Source organism: Agelaius tricolor, unplaced genomic scaffold (genome assembly GCF_023055355.1).
Source record: "Agelaius tricolor isolate 1412-34295 unplaced genomic scaffold, bAgeTri1.0.p SCAF_5, whole genome shotgun sequence".
Classification (NCBI taxonomy): Eukaryota; Metazoa; Chordata; class Aves; order Passeriformes; family Icteridae; genus Agelaius; species Agelaius tricolor.
In genome coordinates this window covers 35,525,989-35,552,936 of record NW_027269265.1, presented here as the reverse complement: position 1 = coordinate 35,552,936, position 26,948 = coordinate 35,525,989, and the positions used below count along the sequence as shown (strand labels likewise).

Genomic DNA, 26,948 nt, shown 5'->3' with positions numbered 1-26,948 from the left:
TGCTCTTCTACTTCATTGTGCAAAGAAAAACCACAACAAATACTGTAGTGGGAATGCAGCAAAAAGGCAACTTTGCATTTAATTTTAGACAAAAAAAATCAATTTGTTTTGCAATGATGATAAGCTAGAATGAGCATTATGCCATTTCTCCCCCCACCCCAAGCCCCTTCTTTAGAGCTACTAGTTAGATGAGCTACAGTATTAAGAGAGAAGCTGCAAAGATGCTTGCTGCAAAAATAAAGGATGAAATAAAAAGTCAAGCATCCACATTTCCCCCAGCTGAAAATGAAGTTCTGAGGAAAGGGAGGAGGGAAAAGAAAAGGAACTTACCACGCTGCGAGTGAACTTTTCTAGAGAAGTTCTACGACCTTGCTCATTCTCTGGCTTAACAGGGAACGAAGAAGGGAGATAAAAATACAGAAAAAAACCCTTCAGCTTAAATGCAGTCTTTTAAAACAGCAGCAAAATATAAGGAAGCAGCAAGAAGAAAAAGTTGTTAAAAAATGTAAAAAGCAGAAATCAATGTTTGCAACAGCAAACATAAGAAATCAAAACGCCTTAAAGAATGAGAGACATCACTACTTGTACTCTCAGAGAATGTCACTTTTCCCCTGTGAGTTTTTTGAATGGTCCATATATGTCTGTGCATTGCTGTGTCTTACAGCTGTTGGTATTGATTTCTTGTTCGCTGAATTTTCCTTCTGTTACTGTTCAAGTGGGGACGCCTGATTCTGGTTAACATCTGCCAAACAGCTATCAGAGGCTTCCATCTTCTTGTGTAGAGAGATGAAAAAAACACAGTAGCTTTCGCAATATTAAAAAGCAATGTCTGAGTGGACACAGCACGGGAAGAAAACCACCACTGCACTCACTGCCAGTAAACCTATACTATTCTATTTATCCAAAGAGTAGAGGCGTATTTCCAGTAAGTCAAAACACAAGACAGCATATGCATGTCTTTGCAAGACAACAGAAAGATACAGACAAGTTCGGGGCACTGATATTTTTGTACCTGGAGTACAGGACTATTCATATGCAAGAAGACATTCAATTGCACTGAGAAAACAAGTGTGTGCATCATGGCTTCATTAACATATCCCTGAGAAGGTTGCTCACTGCAGCGCTTCGTTCATTTGGCACAAGGGAGATCTAATCACCACTAACAAGGAAGAACTAAATAATTTATTGGCATGTTTGCTGGAATATCTAAGAGAGAAAAATAGTTATAGAGAAGAGAAGAAACTGAATGCTACAAAAGAAAGCTCACTGCAGTCAGGAAGCTGTGAGCACTGCAGATTTCCAGGAGAGACACTTATTTTAATGTGGTGAACCAGCAAAATGGGGGTGGTAAGATGGAAGTAAAACTGCCATGAAGGGAATAAGGAGCTACATGTAAAGGAAAACCACAGTAATGATGGTGCATCACAATGCACTGGAAATAAGCACTGCACTGGAGAGGCACCTACCTGACATACCATCTGCCACACATTCAGCTGCAGTAACAATCCCCAGAACAAAGGACCAATGCAAAAATCGATAGAGAAGACATAAAGAAGCCAAAACCATACCAGATAAATTGGATGAGAAGTTGTGTAGCTGAGTCTAGACAAAGCCTTTTGATTCTTCTGCACGTTTATCACAGCTTTCACTGTTCTCTGATATCTACAAGGTTAGTCTTAAGCATCTCATGGAGAAATTGGACAGATCGTCCCTGCTGCACCACCAAATATGAGACCAAAGCATAAGGCCCTTTTAAGACAAACAATATTTTTTATCCAGAAGAAAGAAACAAGCAACCTCCACACTTATAACCAATTGAGGAAGCCACAGAATCAGCTCTGATGTCCCAAAGTGCTATCAAAAGTGAAAGCTAGAGGCACATCATTTTAGCCCAGACAGAGAATGGAGCCAAGGCCTCAAAGCAAGTACCAAGGAATAAAGGAGCCTTCCTGGCTGGCAGGAAGGCAGTGATGTACCCAGTCCAGTGGTTCCCAAAGGAGTATTTATCATGCACTAATCCAAGGGTTAATTGCCTCTCTTTGGATGTGAGAGGAGAGAAAAGGCAAAAGAAACATCAGCCTCACTCTTTGGCTGAGTATTAGAGTCATACAAGTGCTCAGAGCATCACAGATTCCCTCTTGGAAGTAGCCTCAGTGGTGTCCCTACACCCCAAGACAGCAGAGGTGACAGAGAGGAGCTGCATTCCTGCCACTTTGGCTGGACATGTCCCAGGGAGCAGGACTGAGGAGAGCAGTGCCCAGCTGGGCACTGGGCCTCTATGCAGGTCTCCTGCAGGGGTGGTAAGACCCACCAGCAGCCAAGTTACAGACACAATTTGAGGAGAAGAAATATCTGAACAAAAGACTGAGTGTTCTGCAAGGCTCCTTAGGGGAGCAAGGCACTTGGGGTCTGCAGTATGACTGGAAAGTCAGTGTCTGACCCAGCTGCATTTTAAAGTGGAGCTCTAGTGTGCACTGGGGTCAGAAGAGAGTGAGCTGCTATACAGGCCACGTTGCACTCCTGCACTCCCTGTCAAAATTTAGATCTGTTTTTTCTCCCAGCAAGGTGATACATCTTCCCACTCAGCAGAAAGGCAGGATGGTGGTCTTCAAAGACGATGAGCTCCTTGTTGAGGTGCTGAGAGCTTGTCTGGTGCAGAGCTCCACACACAAGGCTGTTTGCTGCCTACCACAGCTGAGGACGTGTGGGGAAGCAGCACACAGAACACTGACAGTGGCTCACAGAAGTGCCTTGCAAAGCACGGTCTGCAGTGCTTTGCACATTTGGCATGGCGGTGGCAGGCTGGGACCAGCTGGATGAGTGGAAAGCTCATCCCCGTAGCATCCAGCTCTGAGTCAAAGCCTGACATTTTCTAGTGAAATAAAAAGCAGCTGAGGCAGGCTGGCTGCAGAGTGATGAGCTGGCTTGAGCAGTTTGAATGTCCGTGGGTGTGGGTGCTGGCTGCTCTGCTCGCTGGCTCTTCCTGTCTGCCTGCCCGTGTGGCTGGCTGCCTGCCGTGCAGGGAATGCCTGCCCACAGCTCTGCAGCACGGGGCTGAGCTGGAGAGGCTGCCTTGCACACCAGATGAAGGAAATTTAAAAATAACGAAGTGCAAAAAAGAAATAAATAATTGAAAGACTGAATCACACCTATCCCAGTCCTGGGAACAGACCTGGGGTGTGGACCCTGGAGCCATTGCCTGCTGCAGCAGCCACAGCTGCCTTTGCACAAACATACACTGTGTATGCAAAAGGGCAAGGGCAGACAAACACATGTGCATGCCAGGTCATGCAGTCCTCCCAGGTGCAAAAGATGCAATCTTTGCCAGTAAATACACCAATGGACTCCACCAGCTAATGGCAAAGGACATATGCATTTGGATCAAATATGAAACAACCATCTGATGAAAACCTCTCAGCCCAGGCAGGCAACAGAAAAATAGAGCTCACCACATAGATGCCATTCACTAATTATTGACTGGCTTCTCTGAATTTTCCTTTTTTTTTTTTTTTTAATCATTTACCCAGCCATCCAAACTTTAAGTTCCTTTGTGTAGATTCTGCTTGCATGGAAATTAAGTAGAAGAAAGCTTAAGAAAAACAGCTGACACTGACTATTAAAAGTAATTATGAGAAAATTGCTCAGCATCTTTATAACATTCAAGAGAAGTCCTGCCACTGAATCAAACTGGCCACGTGTGCCCTGATGGGACTGAGAAGAGGGCATAATCTGCAACAAAAACCTTCCTGGGCAATACAGAGCAGCTGGCAATAGGGTGTGTGGTTAAAAGCAATGCTTCAAAAGGTGTGTGCTGGAAATGGAGCCTGCTCCTCATGGCATGAATCTCCTAAGTATTCCCTTACTGACACTTTTTGCCAGGGATCTGAAAAGGGCTAGGGAAATACATACAGAAACGCAGTTTTCTGAACATAAGGTCTACAAAATTCTCTATCTCCCTCCCTCCATGGATTTATTTTGTTGGCTATTGAATCCTTTTTTTTTGGTATGGCTTTGGGGTTTGAAGTGGGGTTTATTTTGAATTTGGTGAAAAATAATGTGTTCTGGAGGGAATGGGATCAGATGAAAATAAAGGATAATAATATCCCTGACCCTGGGTTCAGAAAAGGCCAGGAGCAGATCCCGGGCTTCTCAGGCAGTCACATCTACCTGTCCAAAGTGAGAAAGCAAAGGGCATGTACAGTGCTACCAAGTGGCCAGAGTATTTTGCATATATTGTGTGTTTATTTGAATAGGATCATGGTGAATTCACAATTCCCTGAACCAGCTGGAGAGCAAAACAATGCTCTAAACCAAGAAAATACCAACCTGCTCTTCCCTCAGTGCTCCAGGGCTCACTCCCATGGCTTCACAGCCTGTCTGCATGACAGCTGTGGCTGTCTTTCCAGGATGCTTCCCTGCCTATGGGCAGGGCTGGGTGGTCGGAAGCCACCCCATCCCAGGCTGACATGAACACCAGCACTGTGACAGTTCAGCTGCCGCTTACGTAATGCAGAGATGCCAACCAATGTCATTGTTTCACCTTTACAGTGAGTAATGGAAAGTACCTCGAGGTCTTTTCTGTTCCTTTCACTCCCTCCTCTGCACAAATAACTAGCAGAGCACGTGTCTGGCTGCTTCTTCACCATCAAAAAAAGTTCCTGTGCACTCACATCCCTTTCCATCGTGCACTAGCTAATCTACAATGCTCTTTCCCCAGGGAATAAACCCCTGCTCTGCAGCCAAGCCACCCTGCCAAAATGCCTCCTTGCTTTGACTGAGGAGGTTTGTCGCAGCACTTGTCCTGACAGGTGGATCACTGCTGTCTAAGGACATCCAGCCACCATTTTGGCTACTGTGGAGAAGGGCTGGAGGGCCATGCAGTGGTGATTACCTGCTGTAAGTACCCCGCAGCAGGGTGCATATCAGCAGAAACAGGAGCAGGTCAGTGCTTGACTCTGCTTAGCACCAGCAGGGTGTGTTGCATAGATGCACAAATAAAATGCAGCAAGTTGTTCGGGGATCTCAGCACATCCAGCCCTTCACTGCTGAGCCAGACACCTTCAGCAGATCCATGATTTCTACCTGCTGCAGAGAGGGGGCTGGGAATAGAGCCCCAGAGCTCCAGCTGGGCTGGGCACATGGCCTTTCCTCCTGAGGACAGGGCTGTGTTCTCATCTCTCCTCCAGCCTGGCAGGGAGGAGGCCTTCTGTTCAAGGCAGAACGCTGCACCCAGTTTTTCCCCTCTGCAGCTCACTGGTTCTAATCACACCCTTGCTGGAGGCCAACCTCATGTTCCCTGCTGAGCACCATGAATCTGCAGGATTCAGGCCAGTAATACTGTGGTTACTCGCAATAATGACACTGGGAAGAACAGAGAAAAAACATCTAAAACAGATTAACAAAATACGTATGTCTGGTCTGTACGCAGCCTATGTCTGCTGTCTTGCATCAGTTAGTGGTGTGAACAATATGTTCCCCTCATAATTCTGTCATTGTATCTCAATTCCAACCCAGAAGTTCCCTCTCCATTACTGTACTCCCAGAGCAGGCAGGGAAAGCTCTCACATCTGTGGTTATTGTATGGTGCGGAAGAAAGTAACTCTTCAAACTTACAGTATTTGACAAATACCAGAAATGTGAAGTATGTTTTGAAGCACTAATCAAGCTTTGGCATTTCTCTGCTGAGCAGGTCACTATTATTATTGCCCTTTGAAAAAGAGGAGGATATAGGGTGAACTTTTTTTCCCCAAGCTCACACATGAAATTAAGTGGGGTAACCACGGAAAGCATACAGATTTTATGGTTCCCAGTTCTGTGCTCTAGCCACACAGTCTACCTTTCCCTTTTGCCTGCCCTCTCAGTGTGCCATAACCCAGTGCTGGAAGGCAAAAGATCCCAAATGACACAAACTTATCCACAAAATATTAATGTGGGAATCTGAAGCTGTAGCTAATTTGCTTAGTGCAGGCAACTCTTTTTACCCCCCGTCCATCATGCTGTGCTTCTGACAAAACTTATTTTCAGTTATGAAAGTAAGCTATGTCACATCAGTGTAGTATACAAGCCATGTGACGATAATGACACTGGGAAAAGACAGGCCTCAGAGAGATGTACTCATCACAACTTAAAGAACTGCAGTGAATTTCTATTTACATCAGTAAATCCGTGACTTTTTTTGCAGGCTCTAAACCAAATTCTCCATCCATGCCGGCTCTGATGTGTCACTGGGTTCCTCTTTTCATTCCCTTGCTTTCTACCTATTTAGAGGAATTTCAAAAGGCTGCCTTTCAAAGCTGCACCAAACATCCTAAAAGATAGGACCATGTAGTTCAGCGTACAGAAATGTCATGTTCTTTCTATCATCATCTCTGTACCTACTGTTTCCAACACATTCACTCGCCCAACACAGTGTAATGTGGTTGCAAAGAACTTTACCGACTCTGGAGTAACACCAACTCCCCTCCTGCATAATGTGCAGCTGTTGAACAGCACATCTGCACTGATTTACTCCTGCCTTTTTTGTGCCTTCATATGTTTAATTGTGCACCCACAGTTCTTTCTAAAAGAAACTTGATTCTTACTTTCACGGTTGCGTTAATGTGACACCAAAACCTGCTCCTGCGGCAGTTTGCAGGGGGATGAGGATGTCATGCTGACACATCCAGGGCTTGATCTGACAGCAAACAAGGATTGCAAAAAATAAATCTTTGGTTTGAATGGGTTTGGCTGGGAGGAGAAAGCTCTCCTGGCTTTCAAGCACAAGTACCCTCATGTTTTCAATGGAGACTGGGGGGTAGGGGGGGCATAAGCTGCTGGGGGTAGGAAGATGGCAGAGGCTTTTATGGTTTATACCATCAGAAGACTTTGCCTTACACCCCCTTCATTCCCCAGTCTCTGAACTAAGTCAGGTCTAACCCTTCTAAATGTAAGCAGCACTGGTTTATGTTGTCTCAGACCAGACATTTTGAAACAGAAGGCTGACTGCTGCCCTCCACTACCTTTTGCTAATCCACCTGCCAGTAGTCTCAGGCACAGCAGACAGAGGGGCTTGTCTCCTTTTGTCACCATATGCATGCTTTTAGGCCACACAATGACAATCAGGACAAAAATACCACTGGGATTTCATTGTATTGTGCCGATGCAATGTAATTTGGCAGCACACAGAGAATGCAGCAGAAAAACAGCAGGGAAGATGGTGATGGGAAACCACACACTCAGGCTGCAGGAGTCAGGAATCAGTTTATGTGCAGTCCTGGGAGCCAAATGCAAGTGGGACATACACACATGTACATAGCGTGCACATGCACACAGACACACACATAGAGCTATGGGAATTAATCAGGAGTTGCAGGAAGCATTTGAGCACAGCCACAAACACAGAAATCAGTAGCTTATCTCCTAGACCTCTTAGAACGAGGGGACTCGAGGACAGGAGTTGAAACCTTACATAACTATTCCTTTGCTACCCTGATCTGGAGGCTCCTGACAGAATCATGGTGCTGGCAGAGCTCATGCAGATACCAAAAAGGCTAAGAAGAGCTCAAACCCAGATTTCCTGTGAGACACTGTGGCTGGAATTTTTGATTACTACATGCATTGCAATTATTTCCTGTCTCTGAGGAAAAGGAAGCATCATTGGGGAGACAAAAGCACGGAAAAGGAGTACGGGAATTTCTGCAGAGAGATCTATAGGTAAGGCATCCAAAGGGAATATCACGTGAGATTAGGGAGGTAAAAACCTTTACAGGTGAATTTTGCACCAGTAATGAACAGATTGATGGGTTCCGCTTCTCAAATCACATACCATCTTTTCCATGAGAAGGAGGTAATACAATTTATATTGCCTACACTGAATTTGGGAGACAGCTGTGCAAGACAAACACCTTCCCATACTACTTTTACCTCGGGTCACCATGTTTTCCCCAAAACTCATGCTGTGGCTGTGCACATGGATGCCATGCCCCCAGTGAAGAAGATAAAAGTGCTCATTCCCTTCTTAAAGGAAAAAAAAAAGCAAACAATATTTTCACTTTCACACTAGCAGCAAGCAGCAGGCGAGAATCAAGACGTGCTAAGAGATGCAAGCATGTCCTTTCCAACAGATACCTTCTTCTTTGCCAGCAGTAAGTCCTGGTAAGCGTTCGAACGCAGAAAGCGCGCGTAGCTGTCACTCTTCATCAGCTTGTAAATGTGCTCCTGTGGGATAGGGGGAATGAGAGACAGAGAATTGTTATCAAACCTCATTTAAACATCACAGGAACTTAAAACACAGAGAATTGAAAGGAAGAGAGACTGATCAGAGTTCTAATTAAGTCTGCTGTTATTGATTATCTGTGTTGTGGTAGCGTACACAAGGTCCATCCTGGGACAGGACCCTGCTGTACCTGGAGCTGTATGAACACAAAACAGAGAGACAGCCCTCACCCCAAAGGCTGGCACACATTATTCACTCATCAGGATTATTCTGCAAAGATTGCAACTCGCTTAAGTCCCCAGATGATAAGAAAGTGCCTACCCTGGGAAGAAGAAATAAACACCAGAAATTGTCTCATAGATTAGGTTTCATTTTACCAGCTACAGATACTTGAACAATCACTCAGCAATCCCTTTCTATTCATGGAGGGGAACTGATACTTGCACACATTTCATCTCCACTTTAGACATGCACTTAAGTAAGCCAACATGTTAATGTCCTGAAGAAGCCCATGTCTGTGATGACTATGAAGGGAAGTTACATGACTAGCTCTGATGTGGATGGCTACATCCTATGTATAAAGTTACATTGGGTGAGTCTCTCTCTTAGGGTCTTCTCTTAAGCCAAACTGCTGTTACCAGTTTGCTCTGAGAGCACTTACTATGTGTATCTTCAAATTTAAAAAGCGCTGTTTCGTTGCAGCAGAACTTAATACATACCCTTTTCTAATTTCCTTGCTAAGCTTTACTTTCCTGCTGAGAATCCCTTAACACAGTCAGCTTTTCTCCTAGTTATCCCTGGATTTACAAAAGATATTATCCCAAACACCAGGAAAATAAAATCAAAATACTTTGACCAAATAATGACTGAGAACACACTAAAGGGCTCAAGAGAAAAACAGGCACCTTGGACCTTTCTCTTAGACTTTGCCCAAGGAAGCACTTTTATAGAGTCAATGAGCAGTTTTATCTATAGTGAATTATACAACGTGAAATATTCTCTCCAGCCCTAAAGCCATTGTATATGAAACTTTAGAAGAACCAAACCAGACAGAAGTCACATAGCTTATTTCAGTGTGTTAACAAGCCAAGCAGAATTCCCTTATCTTCACCATCACAGGTAATTAGCAATGACCTGTCTATACACAGTAGAACTGCTTAATCCAGCTTTCTTACCCTATTTGGTGTAGTCCTATGAGGGCCACTGGTTTTCCTTTTACACAGCATAAATGTATTCTTTGAGCTAAATCCTGGCATGAACAATTTGTACTGGTTAATTTCCATACTTGCTTTTAGTCTTGACAGATCCTCCTTTGTGCAGCACTATCTATCCAAAGGACAGCACAAGATTTTGCAATAGAATTGTTCATATAAAGCTATTTAGCAACTGTCACCCTTCTTGCTTCAGAAAAAACACATGGTAGGGCACAGTTTCATACTCCTCATGTACAGCATTTCCATGAGATTTGATATCCAGCTGTGGGACATTTGTTCTATTTATGCAGGACAGAATGAGCCAAGTACGCCCTAAGACAAGAAGAGGGAAAATAATGCACATCATGGATATGATCATCAAAAGGTTTGTATTCTCTCTTAAATACTTCAACTAGCATAAACTCAAGACTGTTGATTTAAAGCCAACCACACCTCAACCAGTTTGCCTGTACTGCTACATCTTAAGGTTTCCAAGGAGACTCCACGTCCTCCTAATAAGTTCTTTGTAACTACTTGGGAAAAAAACCCACCTAACTGGTGCTTTTCCAGGACCATGAGGAGACTGATGAGTAAGTGGGCACCTTGTAGCCCATCAACAGTAAAGGGCCTGAGGGGTCTCCAGAGCCTTCATCCTCTTAGTGGTCCTCTTTACAGCAGCCAGTACATGCAGAGTGCTGGTGGGACAGGTGCAGAGGTGGGCAGGAAGGTCCTGTGGCTGAGCCAACATGGTGGGTGACAGGGATATTTATAATAACATTTTGCTAGATGTGATTAATTTTTTTACTGTCTTTGGGCTTCAAATGGTTTCTTTACCAGTGGTCAGACAACTGTGTCTGGTCTGAAACATGATGATAACATTTTTGGAAAATAACTTCCAGTTTTCATTGCCACACAGACAGAAGCAAAGGACAACACATGAGGCTGGCCATACCACCCACCTGTATGCCAGCAACAACTATCATTCTTGCTCATATCAAGAGAACTTCATGTATTTGACCTTAAAACAGTATAAACTCAGTAAATGGTGGTCAGAAAGAGAAAAAAATGCTTTGATCCTGAGATGAAATAAACCACAAGCTGCCTTCTTAACTGAAGCCCTTCCCTGAAACAGGACTATAGCACAGCCACAGCTCTGCTGCCACTGCAGTTAGCTGATTGGTATAAAGCATTTTCTCAGCTTTTCACATCTTGGAATCCCTAAACCACAACAGTGCTACCTTTCAGCTGATCACCACAGATATAATCAAACAGGGAATAGTATTCCTAGGCTTTGAATGCTAATGAAGAAAGAAGGTTGGGCATAGGAGACATGATAGCTTCAGAAGCAAACTTTACTTTTTAATTGTAAGAATTCAAAGGGCCTGCTTTCAACAATCCCTAGACTGAAGGCATGAATGAAACACTAGTAATTTAATTTACAACACTTCATTTCTGAAGCACCTACTGGAAATCTGAGCTCAGATCAGCAAAGACTGCCTTCCAATTTGCAACAGTACAGGACAACTTGCATTGCTACAGTGAAAATCCCTACTGAGACTGCACCCTGAAGATTACTGCTAAAATTGTGGCTGTGGTGTGTGTTCAGCCCATTTACACAACAAATCCAGCTGCAGAATGGGAAAAGATGGTGGCTAGAACATTTGTTTTGATCTGTAGCCTACTCTGTTCTTTGCCACGAAGCTATTTTCTCTTATGCATTCTAGAATCTGCAACTTCCTAGGGAGACCCTACAGCTAGTGTTTAGCAGCTCCTCATTCCATAAATACCTTGAAGGCTACTGGAGATCTAACAACTGATCATATTCTTCTGTGGAAGCCTGAGCAACAGGCAGAGGTGTGGGCTTGGATTTAGTTGCTCTGTGCAACATGTGCAAATTGTCTTGTCCTTCTCTGTCATGGATTTTTAGCTCACTTTGGATTATTGCAACCCACTGGTCTCTCATGTCTTATTTTACTGAGCAGCTGGGTTTTTTCCCACCTTTTTCTCACATGGTGGAAAGAAAGGACATCCACATTAAAGCCTGAAATTTCCCAGTGCAATGTACTTTATAAACATGCACAATCTCCCTGACATTACGCGATAGTGCTGGTAAGAAGTTTGAGCTTTTCCATCCTTATACTGAGAAAATTCTTAATTTTTTAAGTTTTTTTTTTTTTTTTTTTTAGGCTGATGAGCTTACTACTGCTGGTTCCCTAAATAGAAAAAGTAAATTCACTACCTGTGTAACTTTTAACAATGCAGCTGCAGACATTTTAGTCTCTTGCACTGTGAGCAGTCTGTCCAGAATTATCCCTGCAACACTTCTTTACAAGTGCCATGGGAAGTTCCTGTGCCCCATCTGCACAAGAGCAGGAGGACCATTTCTTCTAGGTGGTGTAGGCTCTCCCAGCCATTGCCATGTACCACTTCCAAAGTATGGCTCAGTCTCACAGCTCCCTGCTCCAGCAATCCTTTAGGGAGTTACATTGCAAACCCAAGGATTTAAAACAATCATCTAACAAAACTGCCCAAGTGATCTATTAAACCATTAAACAAGGTATCTTATAAAACCAGATAAAAGGCAGGAAAAAAAAGTCTTTAAAGATTTGGCCAGCAATTGACAGGCATCACGTGTCCCACTGGTCTCCCCTGCAGCCTTGCCAGCTCTTTCTGAGCACTGAGCTGCCATCTCAGGCCACTGCAGTGGCAGCTGCAAGTGGAGACAGAGACTGACTTGATGTGTGTGAGGGAGCCCTGGCAAGCCGGCTTTTTGAGCTGACCAGTCACTCAGTCCCTCACACAGCACGCTGCTGATGAGTGCTGGCTGTACTGATACTACCCTGTGACAATGGGTGCACATTGGGAAATGTCAGTCTAACATGGAAAGTGACACAAGAACCTGCTTTTCTAAGTGCAGTGGATTTAATCTCCAGGAAGCAAACAAATCCCTTACAAGACTTCTGCAAGCAGAGTGGGTTTGCTATCAAATGTCCCCATGACTGTTGTTTCCCAGCTCTTGAACCAAGGCAACAGAAGCAATGGGATCTGCTTGCATCTTGTCATGAGAAAAAAGCAGACCCTTATTTGTGTTTTATGCACCTGAATCACATGTCCTCCATGGTGGGGAAAATAGGCAGTGGTCCTGGGGGCTGTCCAGCTTCACTGAGCATACTGTCTGTACATGATCTTCTGTCATGAGAGTTACACTTCACACAACATAACCATTCTACTTGCCACAACCATTATATGATATAAAGAAGAAAAAACAGTACATTTAAAAGGGGGAAATGTTGTCCCTTCTAGAAAAAAAAAAGGGAACCAATGAGATAAATCACAAAAAATTTCTCTTTTACAATTAAGTGAAACCAACAGGAAATCCCACCCCTGACAGCTGACAGCTTAAGTGCAGGGAAGTAAACCCTGATAAGGTTCGGCATCTCTTGGATATTTTCCTTCCACAAGCTTTACCTTTGGAAAGAGATGAAGGACAGGCTTAGTAAATTATTCCTGACAAGAGGGGAAAGGGGGAGGAAAAAATAAAGTTTGCAGTCCAGACGGGAATATAGGAGGTGGCTGAGATAGCAGAAACCATCTCAAAGCTGCACCTGCTCCAAATCAATGTGCTGCAATGTGATCTCAGGTCTCTCTTCCCCCTCTCAGTCAAAGCACAGTGACCCTGAGGAGGGCATGGCTGCCAGATAAGCAGAACATTGGGAACACTCAAGAAAAATGTGGGAAAAAACCCGAATGATAAAAAAATAACACCTGACTTGCATAAGACACGTGGTAGATCCCAGGAATTACCTTCTCTGTTAAGAATGTTTCTTTTTAGCAAAAAATCTTGGTTCTTTCCTGTGATTTGTGTATATGAACCAAGAAGAGAATCGGTGGCTAAACATCCATTCCTAACTCCACTAGTATTTTACTCAACTTGATATTTTGTGACAGGCTTGAGATTATTTTGGAGTTATGAAGGCCAAGCACAATGTTCTCATGAACTCTGAACACCAGCTAGATTCCAGAAAGCCCTTAAATTTGACCTTGCTGATATAAATTTTTCCCTGTTTGTGCCTAAACACAACTGCAAACTTTAGGTGATGATGGGGAATAAGGAAATGGCCAATTCTTTGCTCACTTCAGGCACAGGTTTCCCATTTAGCACATTTATGGAACAGATCATCTTGGCTACCATTACACAGCATGTACAGAACAACCAAGTGATCAGGCCCAGCTAGCATGGGTATAGGAAAAGCACATCCTGCCTGACCAACCTGATCTCCTTTTATAGCCAGGTGACCTGTCTGGTGGATGAGGGAAAAGCTGTGGATTAAGTCTACCTGGACTTCAGCAAAGCCTTCAATACTGTCTCCCATGGCCTTCTCCTGGAGAAGCTGGCAGCCCTTGTTTTGGAGAGGTGCACTCTTTGATGGGTTAAAAGCTATCAAAATGGCTGGGCTGAGAGAGTGGTGGTGAATGGAGTTACATCCTGGCAGTCAGTCACCAGTGGTGGCCCCAGAGCTCAGTATTGGGGTCAGCCCTGTTTAACATCTTTATTGTTGATTGATGATTATTTATGATGAGGGGATCAAGTGCACCATCAGCAGGTTCACGTATGACACTAAGCTGGGTGGAAGTGTTGATCTGCTGGAGGGCAGGAAGGCTCTGCAGAGGGATCTGGACAGGCAGGATCAATGAGCCAAGGCCAGTGGTAAGAGGTTCAGCAAGGTCAAGTGCCAGATCCTGCACTTGGGTCACAACAACCCCATGCAGTGCTTTAGGCTGGGGGATGAGTGACTGGAAAGCTGCCTGGTAGAAAAGGACCTGAGAGAGCTGGTCTGCAGTAGCTGAACATGAGCCAGAGTGTGCTCAGGTAGCCAAGAAGACCAATGGCATCCTGGCCTGTAGCAGCAACAGCATGACCAGCAGGACCAGGGCAGGGATTGGCCCCCTGTACTTGGCACTGGTGAGGGCACACTTTGAGTCCTGTGTCCGGTTTTGAGCCCCTCACTGCAAGAAAGAAATTGAGGTGTTGGAGCATGTCCAGAGAAGGGCAATGAAAATGGTGATGAGTCTACGAAGTTACTCAGATAAGGAGCAGCTGAAGGAGCTGGGATTGTTCAGCCTGGAGAAAAGGAGGCTCAGAGGAAACCTTATCACTCTACAACTGTCTGAAAGGATGATGTAGCCTGGTGGGGGTCAGCATCTTCTCCAAGGCAGCTAGTGACAGAATGAGAAGAAATGGCCTCAAGCTATACTGGCAGAGGTTCAGGTTGGACATCAGGAATAATTTTTTTCAGTAAAGAGTGGTTAAGCAATGGAATGGGCTGCCCAGGGAGACAGTGGAGTCACCAGCCCTGGAAGTGTTCAAGAAATGAATGGAGGTGGCACTTAGTGCTGTGATTTAATTGACATGGTGGTGTTTGGTCAAAGCTTGTGCTTCATGATTTTTGGGGTATTTTCCCACCTTAATGATTCTATTCCACGATTTTTAGCTTATTTTGGGGAGTTTACACTAAGGCTAGATAGCTGTTGAGATGTACTTGAGCTGCAAGGATCCACTTTGCCTTTCATAAACTGGTCAGAAACGTTCTTGCTGTAGTTATCCCACTAACATCTGGATTCTTTTGGAGCACTCATTCACCCTGTCACCAACACCTGGTATTAACTAGTGAGAGCTGATTTGGAGACCCCTTTTGTATTGCAAGCGCACAGCCGAACCTCTGGCCAACTCCAAAGGAGATTTGCAGCATGTCTGACAAATCCATTAAAAGAAAAGGCCACAAGCAATGTAAAGCAGTAGATTAAACAACTAAACAAATAACAGCATACCGCAATGAATGCTAATATTTGTGCCACCTGTATGCTTGGCACTGGGGAGGAATTTACTGCAGATTCACACTTGAGAGAGTGATGCCTGAGTGAAGGCCTTGTGGCCTTTGCTGGAAGGATGGGAAGAGATGCCAGCTGAGAACCTGCCTGGAGTTTGTTTTTGGAAAAGCTGTCTCTATAGTACAAAGAGGACGTGGGAAGGAGAAAGCAGACGCTTCTGCAAGCACATGGTGTGTGACTGCTGCACCTTCCAATTAGACTTGGCAGCAGCCTGGTGCCTGCTGTCTGTCAGCACCCCTGCTCTGCACAGACATTTGTGGCAAAGGAGCTGAGGTTAACCCCCGTGCCAGCATAAACACATACTGCAGTCATCAAAACCTGCTATCCATGGGTTGTTAGAGATGTGTCCTGTTAATTCTGCTGTACTCTTCCCAGCTCATCCTCAAGAAACCTGTTTGACCAGCAGAACCCCCTACCACACCACCACCAGGATCTCCCAAAAAGCCAGAGAAAGGAAAGGACACCTACCCCTCTTTAGCAGTTGCTTGTGCCAAAACTGAATGCAACGCTTTTTAGGAGCAATTATGATCAATTGCATTCAACCTAAATGGTGGTGCTAAAATGCACTTCGGAAAAAGCAGTAAAAATTGCTGCATCAGCTCTGGAAGCTGAAGTAGCTGGTAGCAGGCACAGTTGAGATGAGCCAAACAGTGAAGAAGCTGCAGAAGAGACCTTCACATTTGCCCTGATTGAACTTGATGGGAAAACACCAGTAGGGGTGAGAAAGCAGGGAAACACGTATTTTTTATTCTAATTCCCTTTAATGTTTCCAAATCCCCACTAAAAGTGCTTCTGGATCTGCTTATTCTGGTCTCTGCATTTAGGATTTCACTCTTCTCAAAAATGCTGTAGTGCCTGTTTGAGCTGCCTGCCTGCATGAACCAGGGTGAGCCCCTTCCCGGAGGCCGGCAGTGCTGCCATCTAGCAGGGCCAGGCGGGACTGGGTGCTCTGGCCTGGATTTACAGTTGGAAAAGAAATGCTTCAGGTTGCTAAATGGCACATAAGGGTCTTGGTCAAGAGTGAATTGCTCTGGAAATCTTTTTTGCCAGTCTCAGGTACTCAAGGCACATAATTTAAACCAAGTTTTAGCTGGTGCATTTTCTTCACACTTAACCAAGTTGCTTTTACTATTAAGGGAAAAAAAGATGAATAAATATCCTGTAATATAGACCAACCTCCCTGCTAAGCTAAAAAGCATAATTTTTTTTCAGCCCACAAATGAAATTACACGGGGCTGAAGGCACAGGAATGTAAGAAAGAGCCTTACCAAGAGGGATAACTAAGCAATGAGAGCTCATTTTGAGTAATACAGAGAAATCCTTTGTTTAGCCCTGTAGATACATAGTTGGAAACACAATGTAAATATTTCATGGAGAAGCACATTGATAAAAGAAACACATAAATTTAGCAATGGTTCCTCTATAAATTGATGAGACAACTGGTTTGCTTCATATCTTCAAACACAAATGTGAGGGCAGAGCTGTTGAGGGTCAATGGCAGATGCAGTGCAGAGGACTAGAGGCAAAGGGCTGTTGATTGCTGTGCAGTTAAGGGGTCAGCCTGGTACTGCAGGAGGATTTAGTCCTAAATATAGCAAGGGCTATCCTGGGAGACAAGAGTGGGCTGCCGGGAGTCTAACGCCATATGAGCAGCTTTAGGTTTTGAGAACAATGATCATGGCTAAGAGGCTGATTCTCTCAATATGGGCCAAATCCTGGCTACTGGCAAAAAGCCCAAGTGAGAAGGTTTTGCCTGGGAGGAGGGGACAACCTTCTGTAGCGTTCAGGAGACTGGCATTTCTTTTCCAAACAATACCATAGGTAGGAGTTGCAGCAATGAAGATGAGGTTTTTCCCTCCTGTAGATGCTGTGGTACAGCTATGAGGTGTAACTAGTTAACCTTTTGGTCAACACCTTGACACCTGCAAGCTGTCAGCAACTTCCTCCTTGTTTGCTCCATGCAAAATCCTGCCAAAAAGCTGAATTGTACCAAGGAGAAGAACATGCAGAACCCCCTCACACAGCAGAAGGAAATTATATTTCAGTGGGACATTCTGTTCCATAGGAGATGGTGATAGAGCAGGATACAGCCCCACAGAAACAAGCAGAACACAGCTTCTGAGTAAAGGTGGCTATGGTGAGATAGGGAACACCAACCCTGCTTGGATGCCTACCTAGAGAACAAGTACTGGACAGATAAACAGTTTTCCATGCCTCATCAACATTTTGACTGTACGATATCTGCTGCTATAACATCTTGGGCTGCCATTAAGTGGTTGAACTCAAGATCTCAGAGTCCAAATGTATGTTGAAATCTTTTAACTGTTTGCCAGCAAACCCCATATTGACAGCCCACATTCATACCTGCTGTGGGCTGAGCAGGGATATGAAATGCATTGCTGATAGATCTTCCCAGGGATTTTTTCTAAAATTTTTAATTAGGAGTGTGAACACTCAGGAAGGTAACAAGCCCTTAAAAAAATTAAAGACCACAGGTGTTCCTGCAGTGCATGGGTTTAGCAGGAAGAGACCATAACCTCAAAGTCCATGAGAAGTGGACTCCTGGAGTTCTGGCTTCTTGATGAGATGAAAGGACACACTTGCAAGCACTTTCACTCCCTATTTGGGAGAAAAGAAACAGTATCAGCAGCTTCCTGACCTTCACATGAAGAGGAAATTCTCTTGCTCTGGATCTGACATGCAGTAGTTTCTTGCTTTCAAGAAGCACAGTGGACACTACTGACACAAGAGTCCCAGAGTCTGAGTGCTGAATTCGATTTTTGAGCAAGCTAGAGACTTTCCCATGTAATCCATCTAAAGGTATTTTTTGGAGGTATGAAATGTCTGGCACTGAGGCACTGTTAATACTCATGCATGTAGTTTTAGACAGCTTGGCAGGATCAGCACCCTGAATAACAGGCAGACTATTGTCCTGTGGGAATATGCTGACTGTTCTTGTTACCCCATTTCCCATGATCTTTCATTTGAAGAGATCTGTTGGCTTCTGTCACTGTGTCTGCAAGGAGAGGGGTGACTTGTGACTTTTTCCTGGCCCTTTTTCTGCTCGTGTGTGACAGAAGGACATTAGCGTAGACAGTATTTTGATCCCTGATGCCTTCAGAGACAGAAAGGGAACAGCAAGACAAAGGCTGGATGGTAGATGTTAACATGACTGCTAAACTACAAATTAAAATGGAAGGCAGAAGATAAAAGAAGTACTTTCTGATGTGTGGCGCATCTGTACATTTAAAAAAAACTCCCAACAAAGCAAAACAGGAAAATAACAACACAGAGTATCTGCTCCTATATAAACCTCTGCTTCAAGTTTTTTGTTTCCTGCTTTCCACAGTACCAGGCACAGCAGCGTAAGCCTCCACCATCCCTTTCTATTTTTGCTCCAGACATCTAACTACTCTTCTGGCTGTATTTGTGGGGCTCTTGATTTTAGATTCCTTTTTAGGTTGTTTTGTGAAATCCACGAGGGCAGGAGCTTGCACTTTTGCTTCTAATTGTAATATACACAAAACAGTGAGACTCTGTGTGTTTTCTGCAGTCACCATAACCCAAATACAAGGAAGAGAACCAGAGTGCAGTGAAAGGAACAATTTTTTCCTCCAGTCCCACAGAATCAGAGTCAAAGAAGGAGAAGGGAATAAAGGTCAAGTCCTTGTGCAGTCCCTAACCTCCACAGGAAGGTGCAGGCTGTCAAAAGCCCCCAGGACCTCTGGAGCTGATGTCATGTACTGTGATGTCATGTAGCAGTGCTTTCAATTCCCCACAGCACAGGCTCAATGTCTCTGAGCAGCACTGGTTCAGGTGGACTTGATCCCCTCTTAGAGGCAGAGCACCTTGGTCTGCCCTGTGTCCCCTTGCTGGCTGCCTGCACTGCTAACCAACCCTTAGTCATTGTCCTTTACATGCATGCACATAACTTGGGTGACTGCACAAAACTTTAAGAAAATAGGAATAATGCTTCTCCAAGTTCTTACATGAAAGATGATACAGATACACAATGAATGATTATTTTCTCATCTTCCTTCCATGCAGTGATTTTGTTCCACACCTACAAAAGGAATTCTCTATGCCCACTGAATAGACACCAGGACTTTTACATCCTGTGCATGCTTGAAAACACAAAGTTAGGAGAAGTCCTCCCTCCTTTTCCCTTCTTGGTAAAAAATAATATTTCACTTCCAAGAGATCCTTGCTTAAACTTGGGAGTTTGGTTTTGAATTCAACAGGATCCTGTCAAATTCTCTCAGCACCTTGAGCTTCCTGATACAACCAGAATGCGAACTGACAACTGACCACTGATGAATCCTGCAAGGACTTGTATCTCTGTCACAGTCCAGAACAAACTGAACTACACATGAGGCAGCTGAGAGCAAGAACCGGGCTAAAATCTCAAGATTAGATTTAAGGAAGAAAGTTTGTACAATAAAGATAATGAAACTCTGGCCAAGATTGTCCAGAGAGGTGGTGGATTCCATATCTTTGGAAACATTCAAGGTCAAGTTGAATAGGGCTCTGAGAAACCTGATCTAGTTAAAGATCTACCCTGCTCATTTCAGGGGAGCTGGACTAGATCAACTTTAAAGGTGCCTTCTGTCCCAAATTATTCTATGTTTCAAATCTGGGACAGGTAAATTTCTGGTTTGAGTTGCCTGGAATTGAGCATTATGATCTAAATCTGCTCTGAAATTAGCCAAGGATCTGAAAAGAACAGTTAAAATTCCTAACAGAGCCTGGATTAGAACTGAATTTCCCTGAATTATCTTCATAGAAACAACAGTTAGTTCAGGTAAATGAATGTCAATCTAATACTCTATTTTATTTATTAAAGAGTAAAAATAAACAAAGAAAACAGGAAAGGAATTCCAAAGCCAACTGTGTGGCTTACCTGGCTCTGGTACACCTAGCTCTGAAGTCTACTAGTAAATGTAGACTAAATGACCCTACAAACATTACTGTGAAGAAACACAATGCATCCTGGTGATACTAGCTCCCAACACCAAGGGACAGAGGAAGGGATTAAAGATTTTCTGAAGGCAGAAAGACATTTCAGAGGAGGCAAGGAGATGCTTGATGGGGGTAGTGGAAGAATGGTTAAAAAACTAATAACATGTACAGATAAGCCATAATTGTCACACTCACAGCTCTGTGCTCCCATGTAAAGATGAATTACTTTGGCTGTCAGCAGCTTCATTAGCCAAAAGAGGCCATTCAGATGGACCCAAACCTATTTACTTTCTAGAACTGGTGGTGCCTGCTTCATATTGCAGGGTCCCACATTGGTTGTTCAATGATGCTGATAACTCCTGTGGGAGCTTACATCCTGCTAAGTACTTCACTGTTTAATTGAACTGACCTTTCCTGACGATGCCCCTTGTATTAAAAGCTGCTTTGCTCCCCAGTGAAAATGGTTTGATAATCATAATATTTTACTCAGAGGACAGTTGTTTAAGAGCAGAAAATAATCAGCTAAATTGGTAGGCTCCCCTCCGGAGGGGCCCAGGACTAAAATGACAGAAGGTGCTGTGGATCAAGATAGCTGGCAGAGCTGATGATGAGGACAGAGCTCGGAGCAGCACTGGGCTGCTCAAGGGCAGAGACACCAACAAACTGGACAGCTGGGGAGGGGAGTGCAGGCTGAGCCAGCACTGCACACTCTGCTCAGAGCTGAGATGTGCTGGCACAGCTTGAGCTGGGCATGGGGTGGGTGATGGCACCTGCGGGAGCCACAGCAGGAGGAGCAACTCCATGCAAGCCCAGCAGTGCAGGTCTGTGGAGTGCAGCAGCACTGAGGGACACAGTATCTCAAGCTGAGATGGGGAAATGGCACAACACTTGCTTCTGTGGAACAGAAATCCGTCTCAGAGAGAGGTCTGTCTGAAATAATAAATGCACACCAAATTCAGGTTTGGTTTAGGAGCGCTTTGGGGACTGAGATTTGAAGCTGAGATTTTCTTAAACAGAGGACCCATTTACTTTCAGACCATGACTGGCCTAGGGACAAAGAGGTTTGAAGTGAGAGGAATGTTTGCCAAAAGCCTTTTTTCTCCCTGTTTTTATCCAGGCTAGTTGCCTTACCAGATGGTTGAGCAGCATCTGGGAGAGCTCTTTGGGGCTGGGAGCCAAGGCTGTGCAAAGAAGCACATCAATGTAGACTGTTAAGCACCCGATAACAAATGATGCTTTGCTTTCAACTTCCTGTTATAAAGCATTTGCTGGCCTGAATGTGCTTTGCTACACCTTGCCTTTCCCAAGTACAGCAATGTGTCCATTTCCAGTGGTTTTTATACAGAATTGGCATTTTGTGGATCTCTCAAGTCACAACTAGAGTGCCACATCACTTTCTCCTATTCTTCCACTGCAGGAGTATCAAACTAATTTTCTCAGATCAGCAAACACTCTTCCTTCCTTGTAGTGGCTCAGACCTGCAGGCACTCAAAGAATGTGCTGTTGAGTAAACTAAATTTTTTCTTGTTCTTTACTTACAAGGACATTTCAGTTGTTTTCCTCTTTGTGCTAAAGCTACTTAGGACAGGACAACACTCGTATTTTCTCCTCCCACAGAGGGTGTTTTGATTAGCTGTATCTGGTTGAGTCCCTAGGAATGTGGGATGTGTGGGAGCTCCCATGGACTCCTGGTGCCAGGGTGCTGAGATAAGGCAGCTGCTGCACATTCATGGATGAGAGCCTTTGCAGTGGCAGGCTGACCTGTGAGAAACACCATGGCAGGTCCTGGGAGATTTACTGCACCCTGGGGCCATCTGCATTGGCTCCCATGAAGTGGATGTGCAAACAAAAACTTCCCTTCTCCAGGATGAGCCAGAAAAAAACTCTACCAGGGCACTGCACCCTTCAGCAATGTCCTGCTTTTCCCTGCTTGTGTTAGAACACCTTCTCAGCTATCCAGTCAAGCAGTCACAAACAGCTTGCTTTGCCTTTGGAGAGCTACCAGAAGCCCACTGCCCAAGAAGGTAACTGGGTTCACCTTCCACACTGTGCTATCCTCTCTTGAGGATTCAATAGATTCAATCTCCAAGATAACCATAGCTGGCCCTTGAAGGTCTACCCTTGCCTCATATTTCTGTGTCCATGAACCACAACAGATGAATTGAAGAGATCTGTCAGTGCAAAAATCCACTAAATAAAATTAACCCAAGGAGCTAAAATTGCAGTCTAACTGCCAGGGCTCCAGCTTGATTTTATCAACTCTCCTTTGAATGGCAATTACATTGTGAACTGATCAGTTCAAGGCTAAATCCTCTGTGTCTTCTTCTAATTAAATACTCATCATCTAAATATTCGTCTTACTCTTAGTACTTCTACTTATCAATTTAATCAATTCCCCCATTACTCACCTATCTACTTTAGCCTGCATTTTGCCATCATCATTTTTTTCAGGTGATGCATGCAGTTCTTTTTCACTGCAACTGCCAAGCAAAGAATACATCTTATCCAGAATGTCTTCACACTCCTGTATCTCTCAGCTTTAGAAAGGGCATTTAAGTTGCCTGATATTCACAGGGGACTGCCCTGAAACTTCATGCACATTCCTTCTCTGCTGGCCCCAAGGAGCAAGACTGCATTCAGGAAAATAGAGTATTTGATGCTGGTTTGAAAAATTCATTGCCTAACCTTGTATAAGTGGTCCAAAACATCTCCCCTGAGATGAAAGTATTTTGTTAGTGGAGCATTTTGAAGAATTGCTTTTGAATGCCAATTAAAAAAATCCCCAAACCCAGGAATTCTTTTCATTTGCTGCTGGTTTTACTACATCTTGTGATAAAAATGTATATGAGGAGGATATATTTTCATTGTGTCCCTAGTAATATTTGCCAAATGATCCCTTCTTCATTTTTCTTTTTTAAAAATTAGAAAATTATATTTTCACTTTCCAGAAGGTTATGCAGCTTTACCCTTGCTTATAGCAGTTTTTCTAAAATTATTTGTTTTCCTCAAGGCATTTTCCATGTACAGTTTATCTGTAAAAATTTCCCTGATAAATCTGGAGCCTTAGGAGGGAAGGATTAAGCTCACTGCATTGCCTACTGTCCTATCATTACTCTAAGGTATTGTCTGGTGGACAAATTTCTAGCTGTGTTGGAGGGAGCTGCTGCATTTGGGGTTTGGCAGGGGGATATAATTAGGTATAAATAAATAAAATATAGAAAAAAGTGTATTAGCCAGGGTTTTGATCTGACATTGGCCATTCTGTAAATATGGCAGACTTTGATGACAGGTAGCACAGACAGACAAGCTGAACTGAATAGCACTTTTTCACCTGTGCTTTCTCTGAGACATGGCTCCAGCTTGCAGCGCCTTGCAGACTTGTAGATTTTGGAACATTTGTTCCCAGAGGAGCCTTAGCCTGTTATAACAGATAGATTCAATGAAAATATCATTTACCCAGCTTGAATAGATATACTCAAAGTCACTTCAAACTGTGCATCTCCTTTTTCTTACAAGTGAGCAGTGACAATGTGATGGTAGAATATCACATTAAAACTGAGAATTTCATCAGCAGTAGTTCCATAAAACCAAAAACTAACCTGTGCATCTTCATATGTATATCTCCCTGGGTCTTTGACATTTTGGCTTGTTTTTTCATAGCTGTGGGAATCCAGGTTAATAGCACTTTGGGCCCCAGGAGCTAGAAACTCTTGCCAGATTTCTTCCACTCTTGTGGTCACATCCTGTAAAGGTCGTTTCTTGAGATCTTGGACAGCCAACCAAAACCTGTACTAGGCAAAAATTAAAAGGGCAGAGAAGAGAAAAAGATAGAAATCTAGGTAAGATTTTGGCAATAAGCCTAGGCAGAGCCCTAAAATAGACACAGAACCTAATCCTGCATCTATCAGAATTCACAGAAGACTCTCCATGTAAGCATGATTCCAAGGGGATGTACTTTATATCAACCCCTTATATTTTGGCTAAGACCAGAACACTGACCTTAAGAAGTGATACATTCTTATTCAACTGCCCCTGCAGAAGTGTCAGATTAGGTAGGCAAACAGGAAACCTCCAGAGCTATGCAGCTGGAGGAGAGGAGTAGGCTCTGCCTCCCACAGCCCCACTGCAATGTGCTGGTCATTCCTGCCTGCAGGACTGGTCATCCACAGGGGATTAAAATGAAGAACAAACTTAACATTCATATCATTTCCAGTGTGAAGTTGTAGCAATGCCACTTAGAGATTTTTTTTTATTTGTAAACTGACCAGCATTCAGATGGATGCCATCTCTTGTCATGCCATACTCCAATTTTACAGGGGTATTTTCTTGACTAGGCTATGCTTACAGACTAAAGTAAGTTCATAAATACTGAGAAGATAATCCCCTTGATGACTAAGGACATAATCCATATCTTGATCTGTGAAAACAAAGACCACAGAATATTTTGCAAGAGTGACATGCATGTCTTTTGTCTTTTATCCTAGGAAAAAGAAAAGACCTTTTTTTGGGAGTGCTAGTTTAATTTATTGCTGAAAGAGGTATGCTCTTTCAGGTGCTTAATTCAGAAGATGCATGGTGCCCGGTAGCCTTTTATTTTGGTCAACTCTATCTTCCAGCAAGAAGGCATCCCTGAAGGGTATCTGCCCTGAGTACCTGGGCCCTGCAACCTAGTTGAACAAGCACAATAGTGCTCCACAGGGAGTGCTGAGGGCTACGGGGCAAACAGGTACTGAAGGTACCTTTGCAGCCGCCTGCAATAGCCAGCTCTTTCCTACCCCCTGGAAAAGGTGGCCATTGTCCAGGTTGACAAGGAGGGCAGGGTTCACCTTGGCTGTCCCTGCCCTGCACTGCTCTTATACACTCTCTCTGCTGGGCAGACTGTGCAGAGGGGACAGGGAATGTCTGGGTCATTGCTTGTTCAGGGCATCTGCAAGAGCTGCACAACTTGGAAAATCCTGTGTCTCCCTTATAAACCAGTTGAACTGTAACTGAAGTCCTGATTTCTCACCCCAAATGATTCAGTGGTTTCAGTGTGCTGCCACTAAGGCAAATATTCCTCCATGGTGGAAGGAGGAAGATAGAGTCTGTCCCAAACAAAAATCCCAATGGCAGTGAGGGTGGGTGGAGGAGACAGCAGCCTGGTGACTCCTGTGCTGTTCCTCACTCTAGCTTCCTTAATGGCTGTGGGCAGTATCTAAACACCCTGGAATCAGTGGTGTTATTGCAAACAAGGCTGCTACCCCATTTAGCCTGGTATCCTAACTGCAATAGAGGTAAACAGTCAGTTTGGGGGGAAAATGACATCCACACTACATGCAAGGCCAGGCTAAATCCTCCTTGCCTGTCTGCTGCTTCTTTCCGACCATCAGGGGGCATCATGCTACAGCCCTGACTCACCCAAGCCACTTGACGATATTCCTTCCTATGGTTTTTCCATTTCCTTGACAGGCTCATTAAAACAGACTGGGGTACACTCCAACACTACATCAGTACCTTTGGAGTCACATACTTGTGGTTCTAACAAGGTGACATTTGATTTTATGAACTGAAATAGAGTATCTGGGGTTGGTGGAGGAGTGTGTATGGTTGGTCCTTTTCCATCTTTGAGAGTTTAGTGCACCTGATATCCTGCCTTGTCATTTGAGCAGTGACATCCCCACTTATCACACGCATGCAGAGAGTAAAGGGTGGCACTCACAGCACAGTAATCTGATGCCATATGTGGTTTCTGTTATTTGAAAACACTTTAGCATTCAATTTCAGATGTAATAGGAACATGTGAATGCAGAAAAGACATAGGAAGAAAAGATGCTAATCATTCCAGAGTAGCTGGGACACTTCAGACAAACATTTGGCTAGAGAGAACCTTTTCTTCTGGCTTATCTTCTGACCCTGGAGCGGCAGGCTGGGAAAGCACGCTTGTGAGAGAGCTGGGAACGTTGTGAAGTGACAGCTTGCCAGAACAGGAGCACCATCCATTTTAATAACCATTTGGCTCAATGTGAAAACCAACCAACCAGACCAACCTGACAGTAACAAGAACAAGCTCTTTTTACTGCAAGCAATTGTAAATTCATGCCCAAGGCTGGATGTCCTCTTCAAGGGAAAGGGGAGTTTTGTCTTGGTAAAAATTTCAAAGCTATTCACTATAGCTAGCATCTAAAAATCAAGCAACATCAAAGAGGGCTACCCAGCCCCACAGCTTCAACTCCAAGGCAAATTCTTTGCCATGAGGAATCAACCTGAAGCCAACACATAAGCAGGGTTTCCTATGGGATTTATAGCATTTACAAAAGAGAAGCAGGTATTTCTACTAAGGAAAGGAGCCAACATACAATGACTGTGCTGGAAATTCTGCTCAGTTATAGAGTGCAAATGCACTCCCTGAATCCTGCAATTTCTGAAGCACAAGCCCAGCCCCAAGTTCACAAGGAGTCAGGTGAAAATTCTGCATTGCCTCCTCTCTTTCTGTAGGAGACAGATGTCCAGCGGACACCTTTGCACAGGGCCGGGGAGAAGGGAGATGTCCTTGTGTGTCCTCTCCACAGGTGCCCTTTAAGCAGAGCAGGACTGGCACAGGGACTGTCTGCACAGAGGGAGCAGCAGCAGCATTGATCACAGGTTCTTTGTCCTTTATAAAACAGCATGAAAGGACTGGAGAAGGCTGATAATATGGTGTCCTAAAGTGTTGTCAGTGGCAAAAACCATTTCAG

General features: G+C 44.1%; 1 protein-coding gene across 8 annotated transcripts in view; it reads right to left on the bottom strand.

Annotated features, from left to right (window-relative positions):
- Positions 1-26,948, bottom strand: part of RGS6 (regulator of G protein signaling 6) — a 249,484-nt gene that overhangs the window by 18,937 nt on the left and 203,599 nt on the right. For 5 of the 8 annotated variants that reach the window (XM_071427215.1, XM_071427218.1, XM_071427216.1 and 2 more), the window contains 4 exons: positions 23,835-24,021; positions 23,567-23,653; positions 8,107-8,196; positions 331-384 (listed from right to left, as the gene is read on the bottom strand). In XM_071427215.1, the coding sequence (XP_071283316.1) occupies positions 331-384; positions 8,107-8,196; positions 23,567-23,653; positions 23,835-24,021 (418 nt within the window). The remainder of the gene's footprint in view (positions 1-330; positions 385-8,106; positions 8,197-23,566; positions 23,654-23,834; positions 24,022-26,948) is intronic. The other 3 variants (XM_071427220.1, XM_071427219.1, XM_071427222.1) reach the window with 3 other exon arrangements.